The 13,019-nt window shown below is 43.8% G+C and overlaps 2 protein-coding genes across 2 annotated transcripts; both read right to left on the bottom strand.

Moving 5' to 3' along the window:
* Positions 1-394: 394 nt before the first annotated feature.
* On the bottom strand, positions 395-2,372 carry LOC310787734 (E3 ubiquitin-protein ligase TRIM21-like; the record flags this gene model as incomplete). Its single annotated transcript, XM_083649223.1, has 2 exons — positions 2,312-2,372; positions 395-2,041 (listed from the first exon to the last, which is right to left on the bottom strand). Exon 2 carries the CDS (start codon positions 2,030-2,032, stop codon positions 395-397), a length of 1,638 nt encoding a protein of 545 aa, XP_083505349.1. The 5' UTR covers positions 2,033-2,041; positions 2,312-2,372.
* A 6,773-nt stretch (positions 2,373-9,145) lies between these two features.
* On the bottom strand, positions 9,146-10,762 carry LOC310788527 (E3 ubiquitin-protein ligase TRIM21-like; the record flags this gene model as incomplete). Its single annotated transcript, XM_083650065.1, has 1 exon — positions 9,146-10,762. The coding sequence occupies one exon, from the start codon at positions 10,760-10,762 to the stop codon at positions 9,146-9,148; it is 1,617 nt and encodes a 538-aa protein (XP_083506191.1).
* Positions 10,763-13,019: the final 2,257 nt, after the last annotated feature.

Here is a 13,019-nt window from a genome sequence, read left to right as displayed (position 1 = left end):
GACGGATGGATGGATTTGTGCCATGTCATTTTACTGCTTATTTACTTGTCCCATGTTTTTGTTGTTTGTAGTATAGGCTATAGTTTTAAGGGCACACACACACACACACACACACACACACACACACACACACACACACACACACACACACACACACACACACACACACACACACACACACACACACACACACACACACACACACACACGCACACAACAGTGCTACTGCATTGTTTTGTCTTGCATGAAGTATTTCACAAATTATTTGATTTGATTTAAAAACAAATCTACATTAGAATGGCTATAGGAGATACCTGGGAAAAACATGTATAAATGTGTTATCTTAAATGACAATGAATCCTAGAAAAACAAATGATTAGCCTCATCTGTGTGACTACTGACTGACAGAAGAGATGATCAGAGGGGCGGAGCTTTTACCAACACCATCACAGGGACTGAAGAATGGGTAGAGTTTCTCAGTGAAGGTGCAGCCAGTAAAGGAGTAGATAAGAGCTGCAGCATCTACGTCATAAAAGGAGACCAGACCCTCCTCATAATCCACAAACACCCCCACCTTCTGAGGCTTCATCTTCAGAGAGAGGAGGACAGCAGGGCGAGCAGCAGCTTTGTACTTATTTCCATTCCTCAACACTATAGCCCAGAAGCCATCCTGTGGGCTCAGTGGGGTGTGTCCCTTCCTGTTGATCGAGCCTCTGGTCACTCCTAAATCCCAGTCAGTCTTCCCTTTAACCTGAACCTCATAGTAAAACCTTCCTGAAGAGAAGCTCTGCTTTCCTAAGACATTGACACAAGCAGAGAATCTCTCTGGGTTGTCTGGGAGATTCTTCTTTACATCACCATGATGTACTTGTTTCCCATCACCAGACAGAATGAGATGGGGATTTGCTGTTTCAGGATCCAGAGTCACATCCACTGCATACTGCTGGACTATCTTCAGCTCAGCCTCAAGCAGCTTCTCCATCTCTTTCCTGAGAGTCTCCTCCAGCTGAGCCACAGCTCTCCTCACAGTCCCCACATGTGATGAGCGATGGACACTGACCTCTGTCCAGTCCGTGGTGTGTGGAGGAGTATTCAGGGACAGGGATGTGAAGCTTTGGAGGAGGTGGAAGTGGTCTTCAGTGCGTGAGAGCTTCTCCACCTCAGCGGTTCTCTTCATCAGCTCAGAGATTTCGTGTTCTAACTCTTTGATGAAGCCTTCAGCCTGTTTCTCTGTTGTTTTCTGCTTCCTTGCGATTGTCTCAATGAGCTCAGACAGGCCTCTCTCCACAGACTGCATCAGAGCAGTGAAGACTTGCACACTGTCTGCGATCTCTCTGTCTGCATCTTCCTTACTGAGCTCCACTGAGTGTTTGATCTCCTGAATCTTCAGTCGTCTCTCCCGGATCTTCCGCTGAATTTCAGCCTCTGTCTTCCCCAGCTCAGCCTTCTTTCCTTCATACCCTTCCTTCAGAGGAACAAAGCGATGTGACTTGTGGTCTAAAACAAGGCAGAGCAGACACACACACATCTGGTCTGTCTTGCAGAACAGCTCAAGTGGTCTGTTGTGCTTCTTACACATCCTGTCTTCCAGGTTCTCCACAGGATCGATCAGCTTGTGTTTTTTCATGCTTGTGATTCTCTGATGAGGCTCCAGGTGAGTCTCACAGTAGGAGGCCTGACACACCAGGCAGGACTTCAGGGCCTTCACTTTGGTCCCAGTGCAGATGTCACAGGGAACTTCTCCTGGTTTGGCACATGGTTGCTGTGGGCAGCTGCTGGCTTTCATCTGAGCTGACTTTCTGAACTGAGCAGCCATCTCAGATATGAAAGTGTTGACCTGCAGGTCAGGCCTCGTGTAGAAAAGCTTTTTACACATGGGACACTGGCATGGGACATTAATATCCCAGTGCTGAGTGATGCACTTCTTGCAGAAGTTGTGTCCACATGGTGTGGAGACTGGATCAGTGAACACATCCAGACAGATGGGACACCAAAACTGCTCTTCAGATAGGACACTGCTGGTAGCAGACATATCTAAGACCTAAAGTGAAAATGGGAAATAATACTTTAACACACGTAATTTTTGAATACATGTCATGTGATAGATAGAATAGATTATTGGAATACCTATGATCAAAAGCCATTTTGAGTTATGTAGTTAAATTGCACTTCAGGGAAAACAAAATTTGACACGTATATTGTATCAGTGCAAAATGAAAAGAGGGAAACATCCCATCTGGATACATACAGCTCAATGATGTGTCACTGCTGCTCTGTTTGAAACAGTAAATATATGATCTGCTGTACTCACCTGATTCTGCTGTATTGCTGAGAAAGACCTGATGAACTTAGGTTTAGTTTTCTTTTGAAAGAAAGAGAGAAACTCTTGTAACTGCAGCAGTGCTGTCGCTCTGAGTTACATTCAGTTTGACTTCAGGATTAATAATACTACTGTTTGATTTCCTCAGTCGGTGGACGTGGCTATTGTCACCACTGACTTTCTTATCACTGTACATATTTTATTACTCTCTCAATTATCTGCAAAAACATGTCGACACAAAGCTCATGTATTGCTGCTACCTTTGCACCCTGACTCTGTACATATTTTGTAAACTTCGGCTACCTCACCAAGCTGTCAAGACTGTTTATATCTGTCAAGACTGTTTATATCTGTCACGACTGTTTATATCTGTTAATACTGTTTATATCTGTTAATAGGACGAATCAGCGTGACGTCACTTGCCACCCAGAAATGCGGAACCCCGCGGCAGATAATAGTATGAGTTGTGCCAAACAAACGTTAATATCTCGAAAACTATACATGACATCACTTATATTTTGACATTCTGAGTGAGAGCAGAATTAGCTCAAGAGTTTGATGTATAATATAAGCATGTCGTGTTAAAGTTGTGTAAACTGTCGCAGTTTTTAAAATGTAAACAGAGTTAACTGGGTAGAGTCAGCCACTAATTCATTTCTGGACTCTTGTGTTGGAGCCTTGAGTTTTGCATTGCTCAACACTTGACTATAGGCTATAGAGACTAAGCCTCACACCACTTGGTCTCCATAGGGTTCCATTGCTGTTGGCACCCAGTGAGCGGTTTGTATACCAAAATGCTGCTCGGCTAATCCCTCGTATACAGTCTATATAATATGTTAATATCTGAATCATTTTATATTTTATCTCTTTAGATTCTTTATATCTTATTTGTGTCACAACTCCACATCCATGATGCCTGCTAATCAGGAGAATCTTCTACACCTGCTGAGCATGAGAATCTTCAAACCTGCTGGTCATCACCAATCATCATCACCACCCATTGGCATCACTATAACAATCCTTCTCTGTCTACCAGTCCTCGCTGGAACGTTGCCATAGACGGTTTGTAAACCAGCCAGTCTTTAGGTTGAACTATTAGCCGTCCGTTGCCTTTTTGCTCGTCTGCTTGCCTGCCTGTCTGCCTGACGCCTTTTTCCCCCGTGTTCTCAGGATTCCCTGCCTGCCTGCCAGCAAGCCATCCAGAGCCTCCCTGCTATTTCAACAATAAATATCATTGATTTTGGCACTAACCTGGTTGTCTCTCCCTGCATTTGGGTTCTCTAGTGATACGTGACAATTTGTTTATGTCTCGTATATTTGTAATTATCAATGTTACATGAGCACCAACCACACCAAGACAATTTCCTAGTATGTGAAAACATACCTTGGCAAATAAAATAATTCTGATTCTCTGACATCCCAGGACGGTGGAAAGGAAAAATAATTTCCCAAATGTCATCACACTATCAGATGTGTTGTTGTCACTCTTCCTCTCTGCAGATGCTCATATGGATTTATACCCCCCCAAAGACGGAAAAAACAATCTCTGTGTGTGTGTGTGTGTGTGTGTGTGTGTGTGTGTGTGTGTGTGTGTGTGTGTGTGTGTGAATCCTCAGTTGAATGTATCACTATTCATGTCTCTAAAGACAAATGCATATTGTGTTTTACAAATGTGGAAACACACTTTATGCATTTAGCCTCCAAGTTCCAAGGATACAACTCCAAATTACAAGAGGAAGTAGTCGGGAGTGAGAAGGAAGTTGTTGGGGTTTTTATAAAGTAAAGGTCTAACATTTGTCTTAGTTATTCAATTGATTTGATTTGGGATAATAATCAAAAAAAGTAAAACGTATGGTAAAAGTACTTAATGTAAATTTGAACCCAGGTGATAGCACAATAAATTATTAATTAAAACATTAATTAATTTATTGTGGCCCATTATTTCTTAATGTTTTTACTAATCACTGTGACTGGCACCACCATACCTTGCCGAGCTCTTGCGCCACTATACCCCATCCAGAGCCTTAAGATCAGCTGACCAGCTGCTCCTGGAGGTGCCCAGGACCAGGCTTAAGACCAGAGGGGACAGAGCCTTAAGATCCTGGAGGTGCCCAGGACCAGGCTTAAGACCAGAGGGGACAGAGCCTTTGCGATAGCAGCCCCTAGGCTCTGGAATAGTCTCCTCCATATTAAATCAGCCCAGAGCCTCATGGCTTTTAAATCCCTGCTCCAGATGCACCTTTTCTCCCTGACCTTCGACCTGAGTTGAGCCTGCCTCCTGGCAACCTAATTGCTTTTATTTTGGTTTATCACTTGTATTTGTTGCACTTTGTATTGCACTTTGCTTGGTAGCAGTGTATTTTTTACTTGATGTCTCTATACTTTTATTGTTTTGATCTGTGAAGCACTTTGGTCGGCTACTTGTCGTCGTAAATGTGCTCTATAAATAAAGTTGACTTGACTTGACTGGTGAAACATATGAAACTAGGATTTAGATGTGTAAATGCTCCTTACTGGATCATGATTCATATTAAAGTGACATTATTGGAGTCTACCTGATCACCGTTCATCCTCTGATCCTCCAGGCACACAGCCGTTTCACCACATCCACTTTAGCTCTCTCACATCTGCAGACCTGAGCAGTCAGGAGAAGAGTTTAGGGCTGCAGTACCCACTGTTGAACAGTAGGCTGACAAAAGGCTGAGCTTTTGTGGTTACTTTTTTTTTTACTAAAGGTGACAATCCACTTAACATCTTTCTGCTCTGCGATCCACACAGAAAAGGACGACGAGCAGCTGTGTGTAGATTATCTCTCAATCAGTTCACAGAAAAGTGCATTTGACATTTCATCCAATGACTAATTGTTGTAAACACGATCCAACTTGTTCAGACGTGCAACTGAACAAAAACATAACCAAAGACTGACTCACACAGGGGCGTAAATACAGACAGTACAGGCAGTGTGGTGGCACTGGGGCCGTTGGGGTGGAGGGGCCCGTGGAGAGAGCATACTCTCCAACAACGTACTGGGCAGAGAATGAACCCTTGCAAATGACTCAAATTGCCACCCCAGAAATACACCTGTGTTCAATTAAGTACACAGGTTCAGCACCATGGAGAGTTCCAGAGTGGAGCAGCACACAGGTGAGCACAGTTTAAGTCAGCCAGTGAACGCTGGAGCAGCACACAGGTGCTCCAGAGTGCAGCAGCACACAGGTGAGCTGAGTTGTATTCAGCCACTGAAGAGGACTATATGACAACACTCTGGGAAGAGAGAGGAGAGGCTGCATGCCAACTCTGTGTGCGAGGCCTGACTAAATGACCAGTCTGTAAGGAATTTAGATAGAAATATGGATTTTGATATCACTATTGATTCAATAAGTTAATATCAAAACCCCGGGGCACCACCACGTTCATCAGTAATTTATATTACTTTAATAAGCAATTTATATTACTTTAATAAGTAATCTATTACCCCTGCCGTCGGTCACAGGGAATCAGAATCAGTTCTAAAGGAAGGGAGATCTTTAATCGACTGATATTATTATAACAAGCACCGAACACGTGTTTAACTTCAAAACAGAATGCGTTTATTTAATCCACCAAATAGTAAAATCACAGTATTATGCATAACACCTTGTTCGATTGAGAGGTAAGGAGGAAGTAGGAGGAAAATGAAAGAAAGGAAAGAAGGTATTCAAAGAAAGCCTAGTTTAAACCTAACCTAATTAAATACATATTCTAATTCAATAGGTGAGTATTCTAAGTTACTCTATCTTCACAGCACTCTCACAATAAGCAGAAAGACGTGTGGTCACTTTGCCTGTCTGAGAGTCGAGGGTTCTCTCCCTCTGTTCGTCTGTGGGAGAACGGCCTTCCTGGCTCTGCTGGGATCCCACCGGAAGGCAGGAGCTGCCATGGCAACGAAGGGTGGCCGTGTCTGCTCTTGGACGGGCAGGCGAGGGGTCTCAAAACCGGCTGGTTGTTGGTTCAATTGTCTTTATCTCATCCCGTTGAGAAAGGGGGATCGCCTTATATTTAGTTCGATGAGCTCCAGACTATTGCTTGCTGCCGTTTGTCGAGTCAATACTGTTTGAATGGAGCTTGGTTGTCCACATGCCTGTTCTTGGGAAGCGGTCTCATGGTCATGGGACCTGACACGGCTTTCCTCCGTCAGGGCCAAGGGATCCAAAAATCATATTAGTGGGTTGGTTATCAAGCCCAAAAAGCTCCTCAAATCAGACGCTTAATGTCCATCAGTGTTCTGTTGCTCTGCTGTCAAGTGACTGACTGCATATAAAATTGGCCAGACTATCACGCCTCTCGACTGGGTGGTAGTCATATCATCGCCTTCAAAAGCATGGCATCTTTTGAGGCCTAAAAGTAAGGACTACATCTTGAATTCTTGAGTTCTAAAAAGTCCTTGTTGTTTCAAAGTTCTTCTTTCGTCTGCACAAGTCTGTTAGAGCGCAGCCAGCCACAGTTTTTATCTCCTCCTGTCAGGAGAAAGGGGCATGGCCCTGCCTTCTATTGCATTCAGATAAGGGTATGGGTTTAGAACTCAACTAAACTATTTCTCTTACAAGCATATTTATATTTCTTGACATCACTCTTGGTGTGATAAAGACAAGATATAAAGGGAAAAGAGAGAGGTAAGTAGATAACTACTTAGATAGATAGATATTATAGACATTGGTCTTGTTACACTGGATGGCCCACGAAAGATTTACGACTGTTTATCCAGGGGCTGGCGGCGAGAAAGACATCTACCTCTTTCCCTTAAAACTTATCACATGCTTAAAACATCTCATCAAATGACTTCATGGCCATGATACTTTCAGAATTACATCACACACATTATTCTGATTATTTTGAAATCAAACATGTGTGGTGTATCTTTATATTTAAGGAATAAACCAAAACTACTTCTGGAACACATATCTTTACCAAATCTTGTATACGTGTACGTAACACAAACATATCTAATGAAACCATGGGTTAATTAAATCACTTATCTTGGGTGAATTAAAAAGAGTTACCCTAGATTCGATAACATGTCAACACTGTTAGATCTACGGTAACAAATTAAATGATTGTCACACACACATTAACACACTATACATATACATTCCTACTCAAGAAGTATGTAATACTAATTAACTTGACAAAGTATAGAATCATGAGGTTTGTTAATTCCATTTTGCCACACACAAAAAGACCACGACAGTGAATGTCTGTTGGCTCTTCTTAAAAAGGAATGTGAAGTGGTTTATAGCCTTTGACCCCCCACTTCCATTCGATGACCTTTGGTTTAAGGAGGAAGATGGGACCATGTTGTACATTTACAAAGCATTATTAAACATACCCATGATTTATATAGATCAATGTGGGTTGCGATTCGGAGAATATTGATACCAAACACTCCATGAGTTGTACGTACAGTACACAAGTTCCTAAACTGTTTGCTTCCAGACTCAATGCCTGGGCATGACTGTTTTTCTTCAAGAGTCCTGTCCCGGGGTCCCGTCCGTGTGACCTGTGAACTAAATCTCCACCAACCGGACAGAACGGACATTGACGAAACACACTGTCAGCAGTTAGAAATCACTCCTTTGGTATTTCCAGACAGGCTGGCATCTTGGGCCCTTTTCGGCTCCCCCCCCCAGATGCAAGGGCCAGAGGTCAATTCCTGTGACCTCTGGAGAGGAGAGATCTGTACATTAAATATTCAATATTTAATGGACGTTACAAGATGAGTTTCGCTACAAGTCACACAGGGACGAGTATTCTGCTAGTATGTACAGTATGTACAGAAAACAATATACATGTCATTTGAAATGTATTTTGAGTGACCAAAATTTTTTTTTATTAGCAAATATACATTATATATATATATATATATGTTGTGCATGGGCAGAAAATATAGCAAGATACCAATGTCATTAGTATGTAAGTTCAAAATGGATCATCAATGAGGGTTCAGAGAATCCAGCCATGATTTGAGTTGAATTGTTATTTATTCACATTGTCAATTACACATGGAAACAGAATACAACCCGAAAGTTAAAATAAAATTAAACACTTCAAAGCTTCCATAATATTCCTATTCATAGCTTTCAAGGGGCGTTACGTGCTGCCGGGAACGCCCACCTGACGGTCAAAAAAAAACTTGTTCATTCCGCTGCCCGCCCAGTCGACTAGTTTCTCACGCTGTGTTTGTTCAGCCGTTTGTACACACGTCTTTGCGGCCAACATTTCATCAAAGGTAAGCTCAAGTAACGTTACAATAATGATTAAAATACCCCGTTAACGTTACTTGAGCTTACCTTTGATGAAATGTTGGCCGCAAAGACGTGTGTACTTTGATGGTAGAAAAAAAGCCATTTGCCCCCCCAGCGACTGAACCACGTCTAATCGCACAAATCCACAACCTCCTGCTTTCTGAGTTTTCTTTCTCCGACGGGATTCTGTAAAAGCACAAGCCAGGCGTGTCTCCTCCTCGGTTAGTGCAACCGATAGCACAACAGGTATCCGGCATTTTGGCTGAACAAACAGCGTGAGAAACTAGTCGACTCGGCAGGCAGCGGAATGAACAAGTTTTTTTTTGACCGTCAGGTGGGCGTTCCCGGCAGCACGTAACGCCCCCTGAAAGCTATGAATAGGAGCCATCAGTGTGTTTGTGGCATTGAGTTTATAGTGACTCATCATCATCATCATCATCATCATATTTCAAGATTAATTATACCAGTTTGCTGGGGGAAAACATTTGTTATCTTAAATGACAATGAATCCTAGAAAAACAAATGATTAGCCTCATCTGTGTGACTACTGACTGACAGAAGAGATGATCAGAGGAGCAGAGGGACTGAAGAATGGGTAGAGTTTCTCAGTGAAGGTGCAGCCAGTAAAGGAGTAGATAAGAGCTGCAGCATCTACGTCATAAAAGGAGACCAGACCCTCCTCATAATCCACAAACACCCCCACCTTCTGAGGCTTCATCTTCAGAGAGAGGAGGACAGCAGGGCCAGCAGCAGCATAGTACTTCTTTCCATTCATCAAACATATACTCCAGAAGCCATCCTGTGGGCTCACTTTGATTTGTCCCTTCCTGTTGGTCGAGGCTCTGGTCACTCCTAAAATCCAGTCAGTCTTCCCTTTAACCTGAACCTCGTAGTAAAACCTTCCTGAAGAGAAGCTCTGCTTTCCTAAGACATTGAGACAAGCAGAGAATCTCTCTGGGTTGTCTGGGAGATTATTCTCTACATCACCATGATGTACTTGTTTCCCATCACCAGAAAGGATGAGTTGGGGATTTGCTGTATGAGGATCCAGAGTCACATCCACTGCATACTGCTGGACCCTCTTCAGCTCAGCCTCAAGCAGCTTCTCCATCTCTTTCCTGACAGTCTCCTCCAGCTGAGCCACAGCTCTCCTCACAGTCCCCTCATATGATGAACGATAGACACTGACCTCTGTCCAGTCCGTGGTGTGTGGAGGAGTATTCAGGGACAGGGATGTGAAGCTCTGGAGGAGGTGGAAGTGGTCTTCAGCGCGTGAGAGCTTCTCCAACTCAGCGGTTCTCTTCATCAGCTCAGAGATTTCATGTTCTAACTCTTTGATGAAGCCTTCAGCCTGTTTCTCTGTTGTTTTCTGCTTCCCTGTGATTGTGTCAATGAGCTCAGACAGGCCTCTCTCCACAGACTGCATCAGAGCAGTGAAGACCCGCACACTGTCTGCTATCTCTCTGTCTGCATCTTCCTTGCTGAGCTCGACTGAGTGTTTCATCTCCTGAATCTTCAGTCGTCTCTTCCGGATCTTCTGCTGAATTTCAGCCTCTGCCTTCTCAAGCTCAGCCTTCTTTCCTTCATACCCTTCCTTCAGAGGGACAAAGTGATGTGACTTGTGGTCTAAAACAAGGCAGAGCAGACACACACACATCTGGTCTGTCTTGCAGAACACCTCAAGTGATCTGTTGTGTTTCTTACACATCCTGTCTTCCAGGTTCTCCACAGGATTGATCAGCTTGTGTTTGATCATGCTTGTGATTCTCAGATGAGGCTCCAGGTGAGTCTCACAGTAGGAGGCCTGACACACCAGGCAGGACTTCAGGGCCTTCACTTTGGTCCCTGTGCAGATGTCACAGGGAACTTCTCCTGGTTTGGCACATGGTTGCTGTGGGCAGCTGCTGGCTTTCATCTGAGCTGACTTTCTGAACTGAGCAGCCATCTCAGATATGAAAGTGTTGACCTGCAGGTCAGGTCTCGTGTAGAAAAGCTTTTTACACATGGGACACTGGCATGGGACATTAATATCCCAGTGCTGTGTGATGCACTTCTTGCAGAAGTTGTGTCCACATGGTGTGGAGACTGGATCAGTGAACACATCCAGACAGATGGGACACCAAAACTGCTCTTCAGATAGGACACTGCTGGCAGCAGACATATCTAAGACCTAAAGTGAAAATGGGAAATAATACTTTAACACACGTAATTTTTGAATACATGTCATGTGATAGATAGAATAGATTATTGGAATACCTATGATCAAAAGCCATTTTGAGTTATGTAGTTAAATTGCACTTCAGGGAAAACATAATTTGACACGTATATTGTATCAGTGCAAAATGAAAAGAGGGAAACATCCCATCTGGATACATACAGCTCAATGATGTGTCACTGCTGCTCTGTTTGAAACAGTAAATATATGATCTGCTGTACTCACCTGATTCTGCTGTATTGCTGAGAAAGACCTGATGAACTTAGGTTTAGTTTTCTTTTGAAAGAAAGAGAGAAACTCTTGTAACTGCAGCAGTGCTGTCGCTCTGAGTTACATTCAGTTTGACTTCAGGAATGTCATGCTGATACACCTGTCTTTCCAGTGTTGCTCCGCCTCTTACTGCAGGTAATGTTAATAATTGTGTTTCGTTTCCTCATTCAATGGACACGACTATAATGACACCTCTGAGCTAAATTATTTATATCTTATTTGTTTATGTCTTGTATATTTGTTCTGTATGTTTATTCTGTTCAATGTTACCTGAGCACCAACCACACCAAGACAATTTCCTAGTATGTGAAAACCATAGACTGTATGTGAAAACATACCTTGGCAATTAAATTAATTTTGATCATCTCATTCTCTGACCTCCCTGGATGGTGGAAAGGAAAACACATATTCCCAAATGTCATCACTGTATCAGTCGGGTTTGTTGTTGTCGTCACTCTTCATCTGCAGCTGCTCATATGGATTTATACCCCCCCCCCCCCAGAAGAAGAAGAAGAAGAAGAAGAAGAAGAAGAAAAAAACAAATCCATCTCAGTTCTGTAAAAAAAACTCTATCCTGAATAGGATTGTAACCCACTGCTTAAGGTGGTTACAATCCTCAGTTTAATATATCAGCATTCATGTCTCTAAAGACAAATGCATGACTTGTGTTCTACGACTGTGGGAACACAGTCATGTTTTTTAGCCTCCAAGTTCCAAGGTTCCAACCTCAAGGAAAAATTAAAAAGAGGAAGTAGTCAGAACTGGGAAGGAAGTTGCTGGTAAGTGAGTGTGACGTCTGCTACCCTATGTAAAGAGCACTGCCTTTAGGAGGCGGGTCATCATTCCCCTGAAGAAGGACAGGTGTGCCGTCCTTCACCTTGTTAGAGCCTGATGTTTGGTGTGGAGAGATCCTCTCCTTCCTCTGCAATACAGCTGATGCAGACTGTAGGGTGGATTGTCCCCTAGTCATTCATGTGGCCTGTGCTGTAGCCCAGTGGTTATGAGGTGTTCATACATGGTGAGGATTCACACTGGTCCTGTGCTGTGGTGTGACGCCCGTGGTGGGCTAGTAGGCGTGGACTCAATTTAAAACACCGACAACGCCACCTAGGTTGGAAGAGCCTAGGACTCTTCTTAGATAACACAACAAGGATCTAAAACCAGGTTCGTTTCATCGGGTGGAGAGCAGTTAAAACAGTGGTGTATCAAAAAAGAGGTGAACAAGGACGCAGTGCAAGGAGTAACAGTTTTTTAATGGCTAAAATATAAAATACAACAACGATAATCACCTAGGTCTAAAAATAAAAGACAGGGGGTTAAAACTGCAGCAGCTAAAATGTCTTCGTTAAAATACAGCAACTCAAATGGTCCAGCTAAAACTCTGGGCCAAGCCCATAAAGTGCTCGTGCTGGATGACTGGGGGGGAATCCGGAGTCCGCCGTGCAGGGGGTCTCCTCTCCTCCTTGGTCAGACCTGCAGACACAAACTGTAGGGGAGTCAACCGTCCTTTGCTAATATCCTGCTTATGACACGTCTACACCACAAGCACATGGAACACCGAGGGGGTCAAAGACTTACGCGGAAGGGAGAGTTTACACTCTCCCTCTGCTGGCCGCTAGCGAGCGGTGCTCCAAGGCTGGGTTTGGGTTGAGTTTCGGCCCGGCCCACTGCTCCTTCTGGTCTGCTGCTGCTGGGCTGCTGCAAGGTCTGCTGCTTCAGGTCTGCTGCTAGGTCTGCTGTTGCAGGTCTGCTGCTTAGGTCTGCTGCCTCAGGTCTGCTGCTTCAGGTCTGCTGCTTCAGGTCTGCTGCTGTTGTTTAGGTCTGCTGCTGCTGCCACTGCGATCTGCCACTGCCTCTGCGTCCCACTGTCAGTCACTGCATGTTCCTCTCCAGGGAAACGGCACACCGGCGAGCCCGGGAAGCCTCGCCCCGC

The sequence above is a fragment of the Poromitra crassiceps genome (genome assembly GCF_964638095.1).
Source record: "Poromitra crassiceps genome assembly, chromosome: 13".
NCBI lineage: Eukaryota > Metazoa > Chordata > Actinopteri > Beryciformes > Melamphaidae > Poromitra > Poromitra crassiceps.
The sequence above is the reverse complement of the archived record's forward strand: the minus strand, read 5'-3'. Positions and strand labels throughout refer to the sequence as shown.